General features: G+C 39.8%; 1 protein-coding gene across 3 annotated transcripts in view; it reads left to right on the top strand.

Annotated features, from left to right (window-relative positions):
* The window catches only part of dpy19l3 (dpy-19 like C-mannosyltransferase 3), a 56,091-nt gene that overhangs the window by 29,688 nt on the left and 4,614 nt on the right, over positions 1 to 21,789 (top strand). For 2 of the 3 annotated variants that reach the window (XM_044140555.1, XM_044140547.1), the window contains 3 exons: positions 304 to 386; positions 14,762 to 14,894; positions 20,343 to 20,501. In XM_044140555.1, coding sequence (XP_043996490.1) covers positions 304 to 386; positions 14,762 to 14,894; positions 20,343 to 20,501 — 375 coding nt within the window. Of the gene's footprint in view, positions 1 to 303; positions 387 to 580; positions 867 to 14,761; positions 14,895 to 20,342; positions 20,502 to 21,789 lie in introns of those variants that run through there. The other variant, XM_044140563.1, reaches the window with a different exon arrangement.

The following is a 21,789-nucleotide window of genomic DNA, read 5'->3' as shown; positions in this document are numbered from 1 at the left end:
TTCAATGAAATTTGGTTTTAATTATCTGTAAGTGATAATCACCAAATTAGCAGATATAAAAGCATAAAATGCATAACAAGCTGATATAACATTTGTATTTTAAAGGTTTACTGTTTGAAATTGAATTGCTGGTGTCAATAACTTTTTGAGGTTGTTCTAATCAGTTGAGATGCACCTCTTTCAATGAGTGCAGTTTTAAGTGTGAATAGGTTTGTTGTTGGTCTTTGTGTCTTAATGAATGTAAACTTATGGCTTTCCATCTCTCCTTCTTCTTCCTCCTCTCCCCCTTCTCTCCCTCTGTAGTTCTGGCCTAAGCTGATGGAGGAGCTATCAGAGCTGAGGGAGTTCTATGATCCAGACACAGTGGAGCTGATGACCTGGATTAGGTACTTACACACATGCTCTCACACATGCACCCAAATTTACAGATCTGGAGCACCCATTATATTGATGCAAATTTGATTAGCTTGTTTCGCTAGATCAAGCTTCGCTTCGCCTGATGTCCTTGATTAGTGTGGGTGTTCATGTGTGTGCGTGTGTGTGTGTGTGTGTGTGTGTGTGACGCCGGTTCGTGGGGGAGTCTGGCTGATGAGTGATGAGAGACGATGGGTCGCCATGAATAAGACATAGGAGTGGTGGAAGGAGCCCAGCTGCTGGAGAAGCTCTAACCCACCTCGGGGTCTCTGGGGCTCTGGGCTTGAAGAAGCTCAGCCTGATGGGAGCAGAAGCAGTGCTCTGATTTGGAGTGGCCCCATGCTGTTGCTCTGTATTTTGGAGCTCCAACACATACATTGCATTGGAGAAATATTCATTGTTCTTAAACTTTTCCAGGTTTTTGCCACACATCAACTTATATCATTTTATTATAAGATTCTGTAATAGGCTTTGCAAAGTAGTGAAGAATTGTGTACCGGAAGAAATTTTGCTTATTTGTGGCCTGCAAATAAAGCTGCAAGTCTTTAAAGGTGAGTTTCAACTGTGGGGATATTTATTTCTCCAGAATTTAGCCCTTTTAGCTGTATAGGCTGTTTGTTATGTGCGCCTGAAACCCGGGATGTTTATGTAGACTGAGTCCCCTGACGGTGAGCGGTTTCTTCTCCAACAGGAGTACCGCTGCAGCCTGGAGACAATGGTCTCTGTCCATGGCAACAGTAGAGTCCAGAAAGCAATTAGGAACTGTGGATTGAGACTCGTATAGCACTATGCCTGGTTTACACAGCAAGCTTTTACAATTGTCGGTTGATTTTCAAAGGCTGAGAGACCCCACACTTATCAGATGCCACACAGGAAATCTCGCAAAACCTATCGAGGTCAAACTTAAGTTAAGAGTAACCAAATATGGCCGACTGGGAAAAAGCAATGGCGATAGTTTGTGGAGGTGAAAGTGTTTCCATCACTTCAACAGAGTCCATGCATCCAGCAAGCAATTGTTTCTCAATAGCCAAGGATTTGAACCTTCTGTACAAAACCAAGCCTAGAACCAGGGGCTACTTTTTACTAATACTACTTCTGCTGTAGTGCTAAAAGTTGGGGGGTTTTTTAGCACCTAATGGGTGATGGGTTGAAGGTCTACGTATTTATCACACTAAGTTTTAACGGACACCTCTATTGCTTACTGTTCTGCTAGATGGATGAGGATTCAGGCTGAACTGGTGCTGGGGTGAGTAGTAGGAAGTACTTATTGGGTATGGATTATCCCCAGGTCTGAAACCTGTCAGTGCTGCTGAAAACATGAACTGAGAACAGAAACAAACTGATTTATTCACAGCATGACTTATGCAAGCTGTAGGAAAAGATGAAACATGAACTTAAAATTGGATTTCTTATTAGAATCTTAGTGAATGTCTATTGACTATTTTAGATGATGTTTCAAAAATCTTCTGAGCTTGAAAAGATAAGTTTTTCTACTGTTTCATGAAGACATTACTGAACTGAGAAAAATATTTTAGCAGATGTCTGTCTATGAAACCTCTTTTTTCAGTCAATTTCATTTGGGTCATATTGTTGGAGATGGCGGCTGGGTAGGGCCTTGAATTATTAAGCTGCTCCTAATCATATACCTCCCCAGTGTGCATGTTATTTAAAAGAAACCACACTCTCCTTCAGCTCTCAGGTTTTTCTAACCAGGACATAATAAAAATAAAATAAAACATCTGGTCCATTTAAGACTTGAAATGGGTTGAAATATGGGCTCAGATGAACAACTATTCTGTACATGACACTGTTAATTATTCATTGAACAAAAACCAGGCCAAATGCAAATCAATGTCTTTAATTCCCTGGTCACTTTCATAAGAATGTGGTCCACCGGACCGTCGGTGCTCCTCCAGACCCATGTCATGTACTTTTGGCCATCTGTACCACACCATGAGGGTCCGTACGGTCCCCCCGGTCACCCAGAGGCAGGCCACATTTCTGAGACTACACAAACTTTTCTTGACTGTAAATGTGTGATAATTAGCTCCTAACCAAGAGGTGGCGCCAAGGGAACAATGGGCAAAGAAGAGTATTATTAAAAACCGAAGCAGGGGAAAGAAATTGGGCAACAGGAACTGTTGCTAACTTTATTTGATGCGTTTTTTTCTCTTGGGAACTCGACAACATAAAACTGGGTTGAAGTTCAAGCAAGTAAGAAGTCTTTTACAGGGGCAGTACTATGTTTTTTCCATGCAAATAGTGCCATTTCATGGCATTATCAAGTAATTATAAAATGTTTTTGTGCGTTTCTGCCCGTCTTTATTTCATTGTTATTCTCAATTTAGGGATGCAACTAAATTATTTTAGCACTAGATTACTCTGACGATTAATTGATTAATTGGATAGAAAAATTGGCACATTCTACAGAATTTTCATTGAATCACTTCAGTCTTTCTGAATATAATATTGGAAATAAATTCCAAGGTGTAAATAAACAAATAATTCAATTATTTTAATTTTTTTTTTTTGCCTGAAGTGCAATAATGAAGCATTCTATCTGAACCAGTTCAAAGTAAAACTATGTCACTGGAGGTGTTTTGGGTAAAACATTTTAATAAATTAAATTCAAAATGTATGCATATTTTGTACAGTTTTGGCTTAATTACTGCTCTGTACTGTTTTTCAGCAAATTATCATTTGTTGAGTCTGTATTTGAATTACTAATTTAGTTCATAATTACTTCAATTATTGATTCATCGTGATTAATCGTTCCAGCCATACTCTTAATAATCCTTCCGTCTCGCTCATAGGCTCGTGGCGACCTCTTCATCATGCAGCAGTCCAGCCTTTCGAAACACTTAGCCGTATGTTAGTCACATCGCCGTTTTCAAGTCATGTGAATAAAATAGTGGCTGTAGAAATGACGATGCACAGGAGTTGGAGATGTCAGATTTTGTAGGATCCTTTGAATTGTAGAGAAATTTCCTCGTGAACTGGGAGGTTTTGTTTTTTCATTAGCCCTGGGTAACACTCTCCTGTTGAACAGAACCTATCAAAATGGACCAGGCTAAGGTGTTTCTAATAGATTATCACTTGCTTTCTCCAGGACTCAGGAGTTGTTGTATTATGTCCACCCAGGCAGTGGGCAAAAAAAAAAAAAGATCATTTTGATCTTATCCAGTTAGACACATAGTGGAATGGCACAGCTAGTGAAGGACATGGATATTAAGGCAGCAGAAGAAGACGTCTGCACTGCGAATGTAAATGTGTGTGTGTGTGTGACATGGGTTCCCTTCCCTCTCAGATAATCCTGTCAGGCTGTGGGGATTTGAGGCTGCCTCACGGTTACCTCTGCGGTGGCTGAGAGCAGGGGGCAGCACTAAGCTTCTTGCTGCTGCGCTAATTACATTCCAGATGAGAGCGTTAAGATGGGGGGTTGGAGGACCGAAAAGGGACTCGAGTTAAACTGTGTTCTCCTAGTGAACTGAGGCTGTTTAGTTTTACACGGAAGGTTCATAATGACGAGCGAGAACAAGGACAGACTCATGCAAACAGCAGCTAGCATGGTTTATGACCAGATGGTGTGTTTATGGAAAGCTGTTAGGAACTCATTGCTGTAATTGTAGCTGCAGGGGGTGTAATGTAGCCGTATATGAGATGAGAGCAAAATAGGTTCCTGCGGTTCAATCAGACTGAAATACGGGGTTATACATTAAATGACAGTAATGGTTGGGCAGTAAAATAAGCAGCTGGAAGGAATGATCCAATTCAGATGTATTTAGATCTACATGCAAACCACCAATGAGGGTTTAATTGAGTTAATCTACAAAATGCTCATGTCTAAGACGGACATCAGAGGGCAGAAGTAGTGATGGTTTTTCAGGCAGTTCCTGAGTCTCTGACAGTTGATGATTTCAACAATCCAAACAATCATTTTGTGTTTGTACTTTTGAAAATTTGCAAGAAATCTTTCTATAGTCTTTCATCATTAAACCCCTTCCAGAGTCTACAAATAGAAGAAAAAAGACGAGAAATATATAGCAAACACAGCGGTGCGTACATGAGAATGACACTGTAAGACCCTCCCCCTGGCTCTGATTGATTGCTTTGTACCAGCAGCAGTGTATTTCTGTAGATGGCATTAGGATCACAGGGAGGATGAACAGGAACTCAATTATCTGTCTCATACTATACTGTCAGGACATGGTGACAGTTTTAGCAAGTATGTTAAAAAAAACACATATTTAAAAAAAATGACCTGCTGCAGATTTAATTGTTGCTCACTGAATACTTTCTCTTTTTAAAATGTTCTCCATAAATGGTTGTTTGTGTACCGGTAAATCCAAGTAGTTCAGCAGTTTGTGAAGTCCTCAGACTGACCTCTGAGTCCTCTGGTTCTATCAAACATAACATGTTTAAAGTCACTAAAATCCCATTTGTTCCCCATTCAGGCGGTTCAGTTGAACATACACTAGTTGTCTCTCCTGTGCTCAAATGCATTGCTGCAATGCGATTGGTTGATTCGCTCTTTGCGAGTGATCAGGTGTACCTAATAAAGTGGATACAGAGTGTATAATGGAGCTTATAGGCCAAAGAACATTTCTAAACAGATTTTAATCAGTATGTGCATCTTGTGTCAAGTACAATCGGCATTTAATAAATACTGAAGACTTGAAGTACCCTCAGTCTCAGGCTGTTTTCTCCGACTCAAAAATGATTTTCAATTAATCAGTAAATAAGAACACTCAGGTAAAGTGCACTCTTGTTATATAAAATCCAGTTTTTGAAAGAAGAAAATAATAATTATAAAGCTGCATCTGCACAAGAGCAATGAGCAAAATCTGCCCTATCAGACACATCTCTTCATGTCTTTGCTTACAATTATTTGAAAAAGTATTCACACACATTGAATTTCATCACACTTTGTAATGGAACAGTTTACACGTTTCTTTGTATTTTAATAGATTTTAATGTCATAGACAAACAAGCAGGGCATAAATGTAGAGAAGAAGGTAAAAAATACATCATTTAATATGTTGTATGGTATTTTAGGCTGATACCCCCAGATAACATTTAGTGCAAAAATTTAGACTTCACTCAATTAGTAAATAGTGAAACATGTTGGCAGCAGCATCATGCTGTGGGGATTCTGTTCCTTCACCAGGGACTGCGAAGGCTGAACACAGGATAATCCTTGAAGGAAAACCTGTTAGAGGCTGCGGTAGCTGCAGACCTGGGCTTAGGTTCACCTTCCAGCAGGACGGCAACGCTGAACACACAACCAAAGCTCAAATAATGGGTTGCGATGACAGCATGTTTACAGGTTATGTTGGCCTAGCCAAAGTACAGACCTGAATCTGGTTGATGATCGGTGGTGACTTCTGGGTAGGGCGTCAGGTGGGGAGGCCTCTAACACTCCCAGTTTGGTCTTGGATTTCCTCAAAGTCAAGTTTATGTAAAAGCAAAGTGAAAATCTCTAAGACCATAGTTAAAAAGAAGAACGATGACTTTGACTTGACCTTGACTCAGGCAGTGGCTTAACCAGAAAACTTTCATAGTGGTGACCAACAACTGATTGACTCCAGAGCCACTTCAGAGCACAACATCTGTATTTTCAAAATGATTCACTAAAGACAGGAAATATTTTCCTGAAAGTCTATCTAGATTGATAAATATTCCTGTTTTGGTGGAGAACTAACTGCCTGGTCCAGAGGGGTGTTGTGTTCTGCTGGTGAGTTACGTCCCCATGGGAACAACCAATCACTGGGTGGATCTAGCCCTGTCTTTTCCACACAGCTCCTCCTCAGAGCTGCAGTTTCTAAGCTTTCTAGTTTCTGCCACACAGAGCCTTCCTCCCTGGCGTCTCCCCCACTCAGCTCCTTCAGACTAACCAGCAGCAATTAGCAAACACCTGGTGCACTGCATGTCTGCTGAGCTCATTCTACTTGCAACTTCTCGGTGCAATGCTGATAAAAACGCTGTTAAAGGGTTAATAGAAGAGCCGTGTGATAATTTTCTGAAGGCAGAATTTCAAAAAGACCAAGAGTTCGTAAAGAAACAGAGGCCCAATTTCAAAGTATTAAATTACAAGGTCAGACATTTTTTTAAGTATAAGTATATTTGATATATACATAATTTTTTTTAACAACAGAAAAGTTGCTTGATTGTGCTTTAAAATTGCACTGTTTGCATAGAAAACCCATAACACTGGCCATTTAAGTCACAATTAGGATTAGATGTTGGATGAGGATGAAGTTATTAGTCAGGAGATAAAACTACCTTCATTGAATCTAATGACTCACACCCTTTGCTCTCATTTGCATGGAAAAGCAGATTGATATGAGGTATTATTAACACTCCTGTGAGAGTAAGTGCAATCTTTACAAATGTATAAATCTGACTCATGGGATAAAATGGCGACTGTTGTTGTTTTAGCAACAGCATAACTCAGTTTTCCTCTTAATAATCTGCCATGATTTCCCGGCCCAGCTGCAGACTGACGCTATGATTGTGTATTGCTCCAATACACAATCATAGAGAATGAAAAGCTCTTCTCTGCCCAGCTCCCTGACCGCTACTGGGCACAGAGAAGTCAAGGCAGTGGGTTTGTTAACAGGTGCAGCGCAGAGAGGAGCAGCCCAAGCTGAGGCGCGTGTTTCCCACAAACGACTGATTGCAAGACTCTCAGGGCTCTGGGCTGTCGCCACCCTGCCGGTTCCTGCACACTGCTGCCAGAAACAGCCAGAAAGCTCCCAGCACACCTCACTGTGAGGACAACACAATCAGATTGATGTTACAGTGTGAAAGTCACAGTTTCACTTTGGTTTTGACAAGTTTCACAAGTCCCACAACCAGGCAACGTACACAAAACTCAGCCTTATGAACTAAATTTAATTCTAAAAGATTCTATACTAGTTGTTTTTTTTCTGAACTCCCCCCTCCTCAACACTCTGAGCTCAGATATAGATGGTGTGCTTTGGAGAATTATGAAGTCTGCAGTGGAAATTATTAATGAGAGCTTTGACAGCAGTTTTGCTGCAGATTCAGGAGACTCATCTGGCTACTCAGCATGGAGAGCCATTCAGAGGAGGAACAGGCTCCTGTGGACCAGTCAGCAAATTTTACTGTAACACTTAGTTGTTTATACAGCAAGTGCTTTAAAAAAAAAAAGGCCAAGTAGTTGTGAAAACTACAGTCCCCCAGGACCAGTGGTGATGTTTCAGCAACAACTACTCATGGAAGATTAGTTTTTACAGATAAGTGTTTCAGTTTAGGCCTTGTAAAAGTGTTCACACACCTTGAAGACTATTATTATTATTATTATTATTATTATTATTATTATTATTATTATTATTATTATTATTATTATTATTATTATTATTATTATTATTATTATTATTATTATTTATTATTATTTATTATTATTATATATTATTTATTTATTTAGATCTTGTCTAGATTCTAGAGTTCACTTCAGCTTTGGCCTCTTAGACAGCTACCCTGATGCAGGCAGTGTACCAACTGTAACCGACAAAAAAAAAAGACTGACTCTTCTCACATGAAAATGGATCTTTTCACCCAGAACATGGTTAAAGCATACCTGTGTCTACAAAGTACACAGGTTATAGAAAGGCTTTGTTGTTCATTTAATCACCTGTCCCTCATAATGTTCTGTTTTGAATTCCGTAAATCTAAACAACAAGTTGCAAAAACTGAAAAAAAATGTATTCACATAAACAGTCTAGTTGTAAATTTATTTTAAAAGTCCGTGGCCAGGTTTGAAAATAGATTTTCAGAGATTTTCTTATTTATTGTGATGAAGCATGAGGTGGATAAAACGAAAGCTATGAAAAGTATTGGCTGAGACAGCCTGAATAGAAAAGCATGACAGACTTTAGAGCTGCATTTGTACAGTTAAAAGTGTATTTTGTTTCTTTCACTTCGCAATCATGTAATATGACGCATCATGAAAAATGATAAATGTGTGAATACTTTTCAATGCTGCATATGTTCAGCTTTCTTCTGTCTCTTCTTAACACTTTGAAGGCATCCTTCTGTTTTCCTGTGATTTAACATTATTACATGAATGTTTTTCTCTTTTGAAACAAACAAATTGTTATTGTTGTCTCAGCATCACCCTGAAAGCTGGTGCTCCCTGCAGGGTGATGACATGTAGGCACACAATGCAGCGAGCAAACTGAGCAGTAGAAACTTGGCGCAGATCACTCGCGCCACCTTCCACTCAAGCTGGATGATTTGGAAAGTATTCTTGCAGAGCGGGTTCATCTGTGTCGCCCTTGTGAGGACTCATTTTTCTTTGGCGAATACTTCAGCAAGTTTAAAAGCCACAGCGCTTGCTTTGCCTGCCTAAGCTCAATGCAAACCGCAAATATAACCTATTTGAGCCTGAAGGGCAGTTAGAATGATTTATCAGTGTGATCAAAGAATTATGTTTGGCGTGTGTGTTCACATCTCACACACGCTGCCCATCTGTGTCTGTGCAGCAGCTTGACAAAAGTTTGTATGTGTTCCTCGGTGCATTAATATCCTGGTAGATTAGCCAATGGATGAGTTGTTGCGCTCGCCCCGTTGTCACGCGACACTACATCAAACTGCGTCATATCAAATGCCCCCTCTGCGCCGCTCCTGTCAGGCACTTCTCTGTGTGCGGCCGCGAAGTCAACCTGCAACATGTGAGCGAGAGCGCTACAGGGCCAGCCGGCTGACAGGAGCAGAGATCAGAATAAAAACCTGTAACAATGAGCCCAGACAAGCAAAACAAACAGCCTCAGTGGAGCTTATTAAAAACCCAACAGTCACTAAAGGGTAAAGCTTGCTCCCTACCAGTATATATATCTTTATGCCTCTTCTAGTAGTGCCACATACAGTATGTCTTCCTGTTGGTCTCTCGATGTGCAGTGTAGCGACTGTTACTCATCATGCAGAGCCGGCCTAAGGTTGCATGAGGCTTTGAGTAGAAGATGATTTAAGGGCCCCTCTTCCTTCAGCATCACTAACAGCATTTCAATTCAGATTTATTGGAATCTGGGAGAGGGGCAACGCTGAAAGGTAATCACTGATAATTGTAATTTCCTGAGATGTGCTTGTGAACAGGCTGAGTTCAAACACAAAGATTAAACTTATAGCATCAGATTGTTGCTATGGTAACAAAATAAAATAAAACTATGAAGATTGTTCTTTGCACTTGCCAGCTCCTTTAAATCTTAAATGTTAATATTAAACAATTTAAAATCTTCCAATTCATCTATTCTGAAACCATTAAATCAAATTTAACAGCAATGTCATTCTTGATAAACAATTGTGAAAATTTGAAATTTGTGGTCTCTGTTAAAATGTTAGCATTTATTCGCCCCCTGAAGACCAGGGGTTGGGGGCTTAAGCAGGTGCTTAGTCCACTTATGCCTTGGGTCACCTATGAATGTGACCAGCATTACATAGTAAAGACCCTCTGGCTAATTTCTTAATTAGGATTTAACAGAAGTGCAGAAAATGCATATAATTTATTTTAATTGTATTTTTTTGTTGCTGTTATTAAGACAATTGTTCTAAGTATTGTCAACAATCTCTTCCAGTTATATAATTACCCACTGATATTTTAACAGTTCTTGTCAACTTAACATTTTTTTAATACAGAAACACTGTGGGCCGACCACGGCGCTGAGCAAGTTTTCTGTGGGAAACCCTGCATGTATGTAGCAGTAATGCCTATTGATGCATTTTCAACACATATCATTGACTGTATTGACACCGCTGCCATCTGGTGGGCAGACTGCCAGTAACTTTTTAAAAAAGAAGCAAAAGTAGGTTTCTTCCTGACACTCACGAAAAGTGAGTTCTGTTTTGATGCATTTTTAAGGAAAATTATGTTTGACTGATGAGTCCATCCATAATAATGATGTTGACATACCAATGATATATTTGGCAACATCAAAACAATTCTTCCTGCCCATCATGGTCAAACATGATTAGATGGTAGAATCTGAGAAGCTCATGAAAATGAAGAGGTAGATGTAGTCACACTCAGTGACGTGCGGTCAGGGGAGGCAGGTGAGGCTGTGCCTCACCAGCCATCATGGAAAGAAAGAAAATATATAATCATAAAGTAATTTAAATTGTTATATTCATCCGGTGGTTTGTACTAAAATATATTTATTTTTCATGTAGCTTCACCAATTTCGATTTTTATTTGTTCAAAATCGCTGAATTTTCTTATTTTCCCATTCAAATGCTTGGAAGCGATGCCGGTGAGGCAGCAGCGAGCTCTGCCTCACCTTGGATTGCGCAACCCCTGGCTCTGCGCTGGCTGCTAAGCGGAGAGAGCATGTTGCTGTACGGCGTCAATAAAATGGTTTAAACAAATTTAATATGTGAACTTATTTCCAATAATTTAGCTTATGTATATAATGTACAGTGCTTTTTGTCACCAACTGTGTTTGTGTAACGTGTTTCGTGTAATGAGCGATTATAAACGGCAGAGAACAGGTTCGAGGTGAGGCAGGCAGTTCTCTTGCCTCATGGCGCTCAAGATCCCAGACGTCGTCTTGTTCACTCCTCAACTGCCGAGTAAGTGACAGCGAGCTAGGCTAAACGATTCGGGAAGCAAGTCAAGTGCAGCGATAGATTATAATAGAGATAGTTTTTCCTCGCTTATCCCGACTTTCGACATTTATTTTGTTTTGTTTTTTAAGAAAATGTGTGTTTTGTGAGCTACAGTTTGTATGTGTAAGGATGCAGAAGTGAAACATAACCTGTAAACTGCTGTCAATCTATGCATCTATTTGCAAATCTGATTCTGATGACGTCAGTGCCTCACCAGCTATGAAGCTCACTGCACGTCACTGGTCACACTCTCATCTAAACTGGCTACTTTGTGTTCTCATAAAACATGCAGCATCACTGACCTTTAGTCACTAGTTGTACCTTCCCTGTTTTAAACCCCACGTAAAGCATAAAGGACGCTCAGATAGTTGCTACATTCTGTAAAAAGACAAAAATCCTAGAGAAAAAAAAAAGTTTTTCAGTTAGGAGATAATCATTCTGGCTTTTAAAACTTTAAACAGTTTTCCTGTCATATAAATCAGGAATGACGTATAGAACTACCTTGTAATTTACACAGATCTACATATGCTAATGGGGGTAGGTTAAGGGGAATGCTTGCAACAATTTGTTGCCACCAGTTGATTGATGGGAACCGTGGCCCTGTCAACAGAGCTGTCAGTGGAAACAATGAAAAAAACAAAATCCTTGAAGACTGTCATTCAGGATGGAGTGCGGGAGAAAATGTTGGTTGTTTATATTTGACTGTGTTTAATCCTTGTAAGCTGTTTGTGTCTCTAGAGAGCATTTTATTTTTATTATTACATAATGTATACAAGTAATTCTTTTGTCAAACCCATTGGCTTTGGGTGATTTTCTGTGTAGAACATAATTCAAAAATAGAAGACTACATTCCCCAAGGTCCCCCCAAACAGTGTTATCTGGATTGTTAGTTTTTTAAGTGACTGGTGTTCTAAAGGAGTGTGTTCCAAACGGGATCATTTTTAAAAGTATTGTTTGTGTTTGTGGGACTCTGGTTGCTGCCATGCAGTCACAAGCAACACAAGAAACAATAAACAGTTATTACCACACAGAATATCATAATAAAACTTTTAAGTCCATATCACTCACTCATAGTTCAAAGGTCACTCAAGAAACAGTTATATTTGGACACTTTCATGCAATGTTGATGGCAGAGTGAGTCATCATCATTTTACTTTATTTGATAGTCATAAATCACAAAAATCATCTGAAGGGAAATCCAGTAATAATAAACTGGGCCAGTTTAAGTAATATGACATGCCCTTTATAACTGACCAGCGACCAGATTTGGTCTCCTTCCACCCTTATTCAGAGAGGGAAGATTATTAAAAAGTCATAAAGACAACTTATTTTAAGTGCTAGCCCATTTAACCGAAGCTGACATTTTTATGGCAGGAGCAGTCTCACTTTTTCACCCTGTCGAAGAGAAAGGTTAGCCTAGTAACTCACGCTGTTCCTCCTGGTAATTCAGGCCCGGTCTCAGTAGCTTCAGTCTTCCAGCTTCTCCTGTTTGCTGGGTCTGTGTTCATCTGTCGGTGTAATTAAGACAAATTAGTCAATCGCTTCTATCCAGGAAACATGCGCCGCTACTCATTTGTCTGTCAACCGTTCAATGGAAATCAATTTTTTTTTTTTTGCAACTTCTGCTTCTCTTTTGTCTGACTCCCTCCTCTGCTTCCTTCGTTCTGCTCCTTGTCGTGTTTTTAAATGGTCTAAATAAGCAACATTTGGCCCATATTCGTCCTTCAAGGAAAGGCTCTATCTGCGCTCTGTTCTGTGGTGTTTGTGTCTCAATTCTCAGGGAGAGTCTGAGTGGTTTCCTTCATTGAACTACTGTACTCACTTTTCAAGTGGGACTTCAGTAATCTAGTCCTGCATATGAGTCCAATAAGATCACCTCTAATCACTCTGAATCTCACCATCAGTCATTGTCCTGATTAGCACTCAGGAGCTCTTACCATTGAGCTGGAATTAGAGTTCTTTATAGATGGAATAAAACATTGATAATGCTCTTTTCTGTCTTATGGACGGTTCACAAGTCTTACTTAAAGTCAATCACTAAGTCAGGATGCACCAATCACTGTTTTGTGGCCAGACTCCAATCACTCTGGAGTTCTTAGAAGTCTTTGACCAGACAACACCTGATTTTAGCCGATTCCGTTTTCTTTTCGATGCCGTTTCACAGAACGGAACAGAACGCTCTTCAGCAGGGTTTGCTGCATTCTGTTGGTCAAAGTTTCCTTTCACAATAGAGCTTGTCAGACAAAGAGGACCTTTTGAATCTGAACTGAAAATGCCAAGAAACTCATTCAGTTCTTTATAGTAAGGAAACTATGTTATGTTTTTTTTTCTGTGTTTCCTGCTTAGTTTAATATGTAGCATGAAACAGACCTGCAGCCTTTTCTAGAAATCAACGGAGCACATGGGTGACATTAAGGTCCTGCAAAGCTTTTTAGGTCATAAAATTGTTTCTGCATTTTAAAAAATATCTGCCCTGCTGCAGTTTGGGTTATCACATTCACTCACTCATTTGAAGTAGCGCAGTGTTGTTAAAAATGGTGAATATACCCGATTCGCCGTTTCCTGCTAATTGATGCTGCTGCCACCATGTTGTGGGTCTCATTCAACTTGCAGCAGCATTTCCTGACACCGTTCCAAAATGAGAGATTTCACATCACCAAACCAGCGCTGAATGAGTTCCTCTTCGCGTTCAAACGTTGTTCCAGCTCCGTGCTCTGTCCCGCCCCTCTGTCATATCTGTCTAATGGGAGTAATGATCGTCACCGGCGTGGTTATGTTTACAAATTATAATCCGTTTGAAAAAAGCGCAAACAGCACCAAATGAAAAAAAAAAAAAGTTGTCTTTGGTCTGGACCAAACAAGCAGACCAAAGAATTCACCACTAGCTGTTCTTTACTGATTTATGATGGTAGGAACAAAGGAATCACCTGGCAACATCTGCATGTGAGAGAGCAGTTTGCTGTAAACATGTTTTTTTTGTTGTTTTTTTTTTACTAACATTTAAAACAAAGACTAATTTATTATTTAGAGTGGCTTGCATGACTAAAACTGCATTTCCTGTATTCTGTATTCTATAGTTTTGTGCTGACTGATCACCACTCACACTGATCTCACTGTTAATCCTCCCAACACCTGACAGAAGATCATTTTGCCTGCGGCTATATGCATATATTTTTTCAGACCAGCTGCTGTATATATGTGGGCCTTGTAAAGCTTACAGGAAGTAATCATTTTATAATTAGACATGCTATGAAGCTGACTTATTAACACACAATGGCTACCCTGTGTTTGTCCTTGGTATTTGTTCCTCTTGTTGAGTTGCTTAATTTGTTTGAACAAAGAACACTTTTATATTCGCTCTTCATGTAGATGGCTGTTGTCTTCAAAGTCACTTCTCTGAATGGAAAAAAAAAAACAAAAAAACTCTTAGTGTGTTTAGATTATAGCTGCAGTTCAGAGAGCAGCTGTGGGCTGAATACCAAAGCTGGAAAACAAAGTGAAATTCGATTCAACTTACTTTTTTGCTGGCTAAATTCGTCTGAGAATAACCTTCAGACTGTTTCATCTCCTCCTTTCCTCCATGTATTCAATTTTTTTAAAAACTTTTTCTCATTTAATTTTTCCCGTTTTCCTCTCTTAGCTGGGTAAAAGCCCAATCTTAGATTGATGAAAGATCATATTTTTAGATGTGACTGTTGAGTCGTCCTACTATGTTTGTCCACAGCACCAAGACCCCGAAGCAGGCCGTGTTTGCTGGAAGCATGCAGCTCCTGGCCGGCATCAAGCTGTGTACAGGCAGAGTTCTCACCAACCACCCACATTATGAAGATAAAGACCTGCGGGAGCGGACCAGACAGGTACGGCCGCCTGCCTGACTGCCTGCAGGCTTTACACAGCGACTGTGAAACATAAATAAAGCAATCAGATCAGAAAACTCCAGGGGGACTTTGAGTTCAGTTATGGGAAATTTACCGCAGAGTGTCAAGGTAAAAGCCTTTTTTTTTCTTCTTTTTGAAGGTTTCAGAAAGAATAGGGCATACAATGTTGTTTTTAGTTTTGATAAAATTATACAGTGCCTAGCATAAATATCCGTGCTTATGATGAGTTTTATTTTCAAGTTTGCCAATCTACAGAATGAAATCTTTTCAGGGTCAGAGTCATTTCAGTCAGATTGGACACCATGAACATTGATTTTATAGTTTTGAGACAGATTTTTAATCAGATTTAGGTCTGTGCTTTGATTAGGCCATTAAATGTGCTTTGGTCTAAACCATTGCATTGCAGCTCTGGCTGTATGTCTGTGGTTGCTCTGCTGGGAGGTGAACTTTAACCCCAGCCTCAGGTCTTCTTTAGCCTGTAACAGTTTTTCTTCCTGCACTGCTCTCTATTTAGCTCCATGTAAGCATCCCCACAGCATTATACTGCCACTACAAATCATTTTTAGTCTTATTAATCTACTGATTAATCGATAATTTGACAATCAATTGGATAAGGATTTTTCATTTAAGTCATTTTTATACAATATTAGAAATACATTAAAAGATGCAAATAACCAAATAATTCAGTCCCTTATTTTAAATAGGCAAGTAAACATTTTCTTGCTTAAAATCCAATAAAAGCATTCATCTAGTGACCGCTTGATCATTGATAGTAAAGGTGTCATCTCCAGCTGAAAATCCTTCTAACATCAACATGTAAAAAGTTCAGGCCTTTCTGTGGGACTCAACATCAATAAGTGAGCAAAAGTTTCCTCCCTGCACAACTCACATTAAAATTCAACTTGTGCTGACTCTTCATGATAGTACATTAGAGACATTCATTTTCAAATGAACAATATAATCCTGCTGCCTGTCCCATGATGACATTTTAAAAACTGCTTTTTTTTTTTTAGCATCTTAGCACCTTGCGGTTGTCTCTTGGGGGGGTAACTGCATGTTAGTTGCTAGAATGTCATCCACTTATAGATTATTTGTTAGAAAAACAAACAAAATTCCATGAAGTATCTTTGTTTTATTTTATTTTTTTTGTTTGTTCATTTTCCATATGCCAGTATTTAAGCAGTAAACTTTCATTTTCTCCTCCGGTGTCAGAAATGTTACTTTTCCATATTTTAAAGCTGCACTATGTAACTTTTTATAAAAATATATTTTTAACATATTTGCTAAAAATGTCAGTGTCCTGACGGCAGAACTTGAGACAAATAATCTGTGAAAGAAATCAAGCTGCTCTGCCTCCCTGTGGTCCTACTGCCATCTGCAGATATACAGAAACAACCAATGAGGATAAGGAGGAGGGTCTTAACGCTGTTAATAATAGTTATGTGCACACTGATTATCTGCCTCATGTTCTACTGTCAGGAGATGGTGGCAGTTTTAACAAATATGCAAAAACAAATATGTAAAAACCATATTTTTATGTAACCTACTGCAGCTTTAAGGCTTTTATTTTCTTTAGAAGAATCTGTCCATGCAGTAGCATCCAGTCCCTCTTTGGCCCGTCAGAGATCAACCTGTAGATGTAAAGGGCTTCACTGAACATGTGAAACAGACATGGATCTGTAGATGCCCAGAGTACAATGTGTTTCCATTAAGTGAGAATCAATACAGGGCAGGAAAATGCAGTCTGAAAGGGCTGCGTTCCAGTAAAGTGGGAGTTATCTGTGTGTTGATTAGAAATGCTATCAGGGTTTCCAATCAAGCTGCTGACGGTTTAACACCTTAAAAAAACAAATGATTTATATATGTTTTATTTTCTGACTGAAGGCTTTTCTTGCCGTATCATTGTTTAGTATCTTGTCTTTGACCTTTGTGCCATAATGTCCAGATCTCATGATTATATAACAGAACTGATCACTGATCATCACTCTGGCTGCTCCTTCATTCAGCACGCGCCTTCCTCTCAGTGAGCAGGAAGTGATGTGTAAGTCATCTCCTGGCCAGCTCAGCCTGTGTTCTGCATCCCAGCGGGAAGCCAGCCATGCTGAGGCGCTGGCGAGGCCAGGGCCCCGCATGGGGCCTCACTAATGACCCACGACACTGCTGTAGACTCAGCCTGCAAAGTGTGTGAATGTGTGTGTTTAAAAAAATGGGTGGAATTTAATGATCTGCTTGATTCTTTTCTCTTTTTTTATTAAATTTGGAGTGAATCTCAGTTTCTGTTTAAGTGGAAATAATGGGATGTTCTCCGTTATAAATAAACAGGCATGTGTTGTGAATTGGGTTCTAGTGGATTTAAGGTTCTGAGCCAACGTGCTGCCCTCCTCACAGATTCCTTCACCACTCTAGGATGACGATGACTTTTTTAACTCTTTACAGTCCACCCTTGTCATTGTGGTTTTGTTCTTTGGCTACATAATATGTGATGTTATCCACAGAGATTTTGCATGGTTTCCTACAAACCTTGATTCGTAAGCCGAAGAGATCATTAAAGTGTAACTTACCCACTGTGAAAGCTAAACCCCGCCCTGGCAAAGTCCAGAAAAGTGGGCGGAGCCAAGAAACAGCTGAGCGTGAGGATGAGTGGAGGGGTGAGCGCTGCTGGACAAAAGAAGTGACGTTGTCAACTTAGCCACTTTGTTGCTTTGTTTATTGACTTTTCGGACCCTTCTAGCGTATTTTTAATAAAAGAAACAACAAATCAGTCAACATTTTTCTGTTTTATTGGAGATTGTGTTTGACAGAGACTGTTATACACCCGAAGTTGTACCAAGCTGTACTGCTGCAACCAATCAGAAATTTCAACTGCTTAGGCTGCATTCGACCGAAGGAGGCCAACACTGAAACAGGTTTAGGTCTCATTCTCACGAAAATGTCAAAATTTGTACAGAACTATAAGAGTAGAACCATAAATAACCTATTTAGATAGTTAATTAGCAAGAAAAAAGTTGATTTGGAGTTTAGCCAGACTTTAAGGCCTTGTACACGTGTAAAAATTAATATTTTCACCACATCATTGGAAAAAATAATATTGTACACACTGGGTCGATTTCAGAAAAATTTGTATCCACATGAAACCGCCCAAATCCCCCACGGAGCATTGTTTTAAACATGCCTAACCTACAGGGGGCAGTGTTGTGCAAAGCTAATCAGCCAATCAAAATCCTTCAAAATTAGCATGACGTCCTGTTAAAAATTAAACATGGCTGCAGGAGGTTCATTTGTGTAAACGTATGTAAACGTTGAACTATTTTTAGATGGTGTATTATTAAGACAAAAGACTATGTTATGTATGAATTGTGACAAAGTTTGTGGACGTATTGGTATTTGTCTCAGAGCGTAAGTTTACTCATATCTTTACTTTGGTTGAACTTTTCAGAAATAATAATTTTAGTGATATTTAACTGTGTTTTTGTGTGGATGGAAGGCCAAAACAGATCAAAATGTATTTGTTTCCCCACATATCCGCTTACATGTGAACATCATCTGCAGCTTGTAATGAAATGTTTTTCCTGCTTGAGAGTTTAGAGTTCAACAGACTGCTAACACAGTGTGTCTTTGTTGATGGTTAGAAATGTGTTGATGCTGAGTTCTTCTGTATTTGAATAGAGTCGTTAGCAGGAGCGTGTCAAAGGTAATACATCACATAAACTCTAAATACTTTGATCCATGGCCATTTGACACACCTCCATCAAGCATAAGACCAACTGACATCAAGTAACTGTCAGGATATTTTAAGAGTTTTCAACCCACATCGTGTTTGTTAGGAGCTCTTACATTTAAATCCCTTTTTCTGCAAGTAAAACCTGCTGGTTCCTTTGTACAGGTGACCTGGTGACTGATGAAAGCACAGCTTGGACAGGCAGTGGGTTCAGGGTCACCGTCATGTCATATCGAATGTTTTATCAGTGTGACGTGGAAAATGGAGTCATACACAGCCACACAAATAAAAACAACTTTGTGTTAACCGGTGGACTCACACCAGAGCTGTTCAAACAGCTTGAATAATCTCAGTTTTAGACCTTAAAAATTATACCCAGGTTTTTTGTACTAGTTTTAAAATTACTTGTGTGTCTTTAACAGACAAAAAAATAATAAAATAGACAACAAACTAGTAGCTGGGATTGCTGTTCTGGTAGCTAGCTACCTGTTCTGCTAGCTAGCTGTTCTGGTTTGTGAAAATGAACAGCATGTTAGCCTCATATTACACTTACTGAATTAGAAGTGCAGACGTTGTCTGTGCCACTCCAATATATATATTTATATATATTTTATACTGTGCTGTGGATGATTGTCCTGGTGCAGAACCAAAGTGTTATTGGGCTTAAGGTCCGGTTCTGATGACTGGACATCCCCGCTGCAGGATGTTCTGGTAAAGAGCAGAATTTATGATTCCATTAATTATAGCAAGTCATCCAGACCTCCAGGAAGCCCAGACCATGACAGTACCACCACTGTGTTTGACTGTCAGTCTGGTTCTGAAATGCTGTTGTAAATGAGATATTACACCACCTACACCATCCTAGAGATTCAAAGACATTTTTCCAAAGCATCTTGAGGATTATTTAGATGTTTTTGGGAAATGTGAGATGTGCCTTTTTGTTTTGTTTTTGTCTGCAGTGTTTTGGCTTTGGAACCCTCTCATGCAGGGGTCTAAACTCCAGTCCTCAAGGGTCGCTGTCCTGCAGTTTTTAGATGCGCCACATGGGCAAAACACTGGAATGAAATCACTTAATTACCTCCTCCTTGTGTGGATCAGTTCTCCAGAGCCTTGCTAATGACCCAATTATTCTGTTCAGTTGTGGTGCAGCATAGGCACATCTAAAAGTTGCTGGACAGCAGCTCTCGAGGACTGGAGTTTGACACCCATCTAACGGATGTCCACCTTTAGCTGTTGTTCCTGTTTCTGGGTGTATGGTTGGTTTGTAGTAAATTTGGTTGACCAACCTTGGCTTCCGCCAGGATTCATCACTTCCATCTTCCACAATCCGTCATATTTGTGTGAACTTAGGGCCGTGGTTAAACGTGACACTTTTTAAATATTCCTACTGACACATTTCCTGTTTTTGCAGAACTTTGTTTGGATGTACTTTGTCATCTGTAACAGAAAAATTATGACTGATTTGTTGCAGTACTTCCATTTTTTCCCATCCTGCTGTTTTTCACTTAGTCTTTTTTTTTTCCATTTGTTTTTGTGAAGGACTCGTAATTGAAGCTGAACCAACGGTAGTTAAAAGTTAAATGTGCCTGTTAATTCAGTTCCAGGAGAGAGGTTCCTCCCTCCAGAAATATTGCTGGGAATTAACGATCCATAGAAACCTGAATAAAATCCACTGTTTTCTGTGTGTGTGTGTGTGCGTGTGTGAGCAGGTGTATCAGGTGTATGCTCGGCGTTCCCCAGAGGAAGTGTACGACATCCTGAGGGCGGTGGGGGCCGACTACGTGGTTCTGGAGAACAGCATCTGCTACGAGCGGAGGCACCGGAGGGGCTGCAGACTGCGGGACCTGCTGGACCTGGCCAACGGACATGTGGGTGGCATTTATTCTATGTGACTCATGTTGACTCGTGTGTGTGTGTGTGTGTTGTTGTTGGGTGTGCCTTCTCGGTCGACGTTTATTGCTCGGTGGAATCTCTCAGCCTCTGCAGAGAGATCAATAGTCTCACTTCTTATCAGCGCGCCGCTGCTTCTCACTTTCTTGCCGCTGCGCTTTCCTCTCTCACCACACACACACAAACACACACACACATAGACACACTTTTCCCTTTTCACTCTTGTTGGATGTGGCTTGCTTGGCTCTCTGGATTACCAGAGGCGAGTCAAGCCTCAGTCTGGCCCACTGTAAGACACTTAAAACGCAGAAGCTCAGAGCCGGCGTGTGTGTTTGTGGCGCTGTAAATGTCACACAGCATACACAACACCTGACATGTAGACAGCTTTATTGAAGTGATGCTGCGAGGATGTCTGTGTCTGAACATTTGATGCTCTCATTCTGTCGTTAATTTCTCACTAGCCTTTTTCTGCCTCAGTTCTTCATTTCTTCTTACCTTTATTTGTTTTTGTTGTCATCATTACTATTCCAGCCGTTACAGAGAGCCTTTTTAACATATCATTTTAGATTTTGTTTGCTTTTAATGATATCCCCTCCACAAGCTTTAGGGTCCTGCACATTGCAGTGTGTGACAAATAATGCGCCAGCATGTCCACATATTTGCTTTGACACAAATCAACACAGTGTTTGGTTTCAATAACTTTCATTTTTAATACACTTATTTACAGGTAGTTCAAACTTTAGATCTATTCACACAAATGAACCTCCTGCCACCTTGTTTAATTCCTAACAGGAAGTCATGGTTGTTTTGAAGGATTCTGATTGGCTGACAGGTTTTAGCTGTGCGCTACACTGCCCCCTATTGGTTTGGCATGTTTAAAACAGCGCTCAGTGGCAGATTTGTACAGGTTCACGTGGATGAAAACTTTTCTGAAAACAGTTCTGTGTGTACGATATACTTTTTAAAAACAATGTGGTGGAGATATTTATTTTTTATAAATACCAGACTACATATGGACAGCGCCTCTGAAGGGGTAAAACTGACCTCCTCTGGCAGAATTAGTGATAAAACCTTTTATTTTTTAATTAAAATGACAGTTTCTTGGCTTTCTAAGAAATCTACTTTATAAACTTGGTATCTGTGTGTCCAGGTGAGGCTTTCTGAGGTAAAGGGTTTATCAGTGGATCAGTTGATATTCCTTAATAAGCGCTGAAAGTCAGTGTAGCCATCCTTCCCAGGGTTATTGCAGACAGACTGAGGGATCAC

The sequence above is a fragment of the Gambusia affinis genome, linkage group LG02, assembly GCF_019740435.1.
Source record: "Gambusia affinis linkage group LG02, SWU_Gaff_1.0, whole genome shotgun sequence".
Taxonomy (NCBI): domain Eukaryota; kingdom Metazoa; phylum Chordata; class Actinopteri; order Cyprinodontiformes; family Poeciliidae; genus Gambusia; species Gambusia affinis.
Note: the sequence above shows the minus strand (reverse complement) of the source record. Positions and strands in the feature narration are given on the sequence as shown.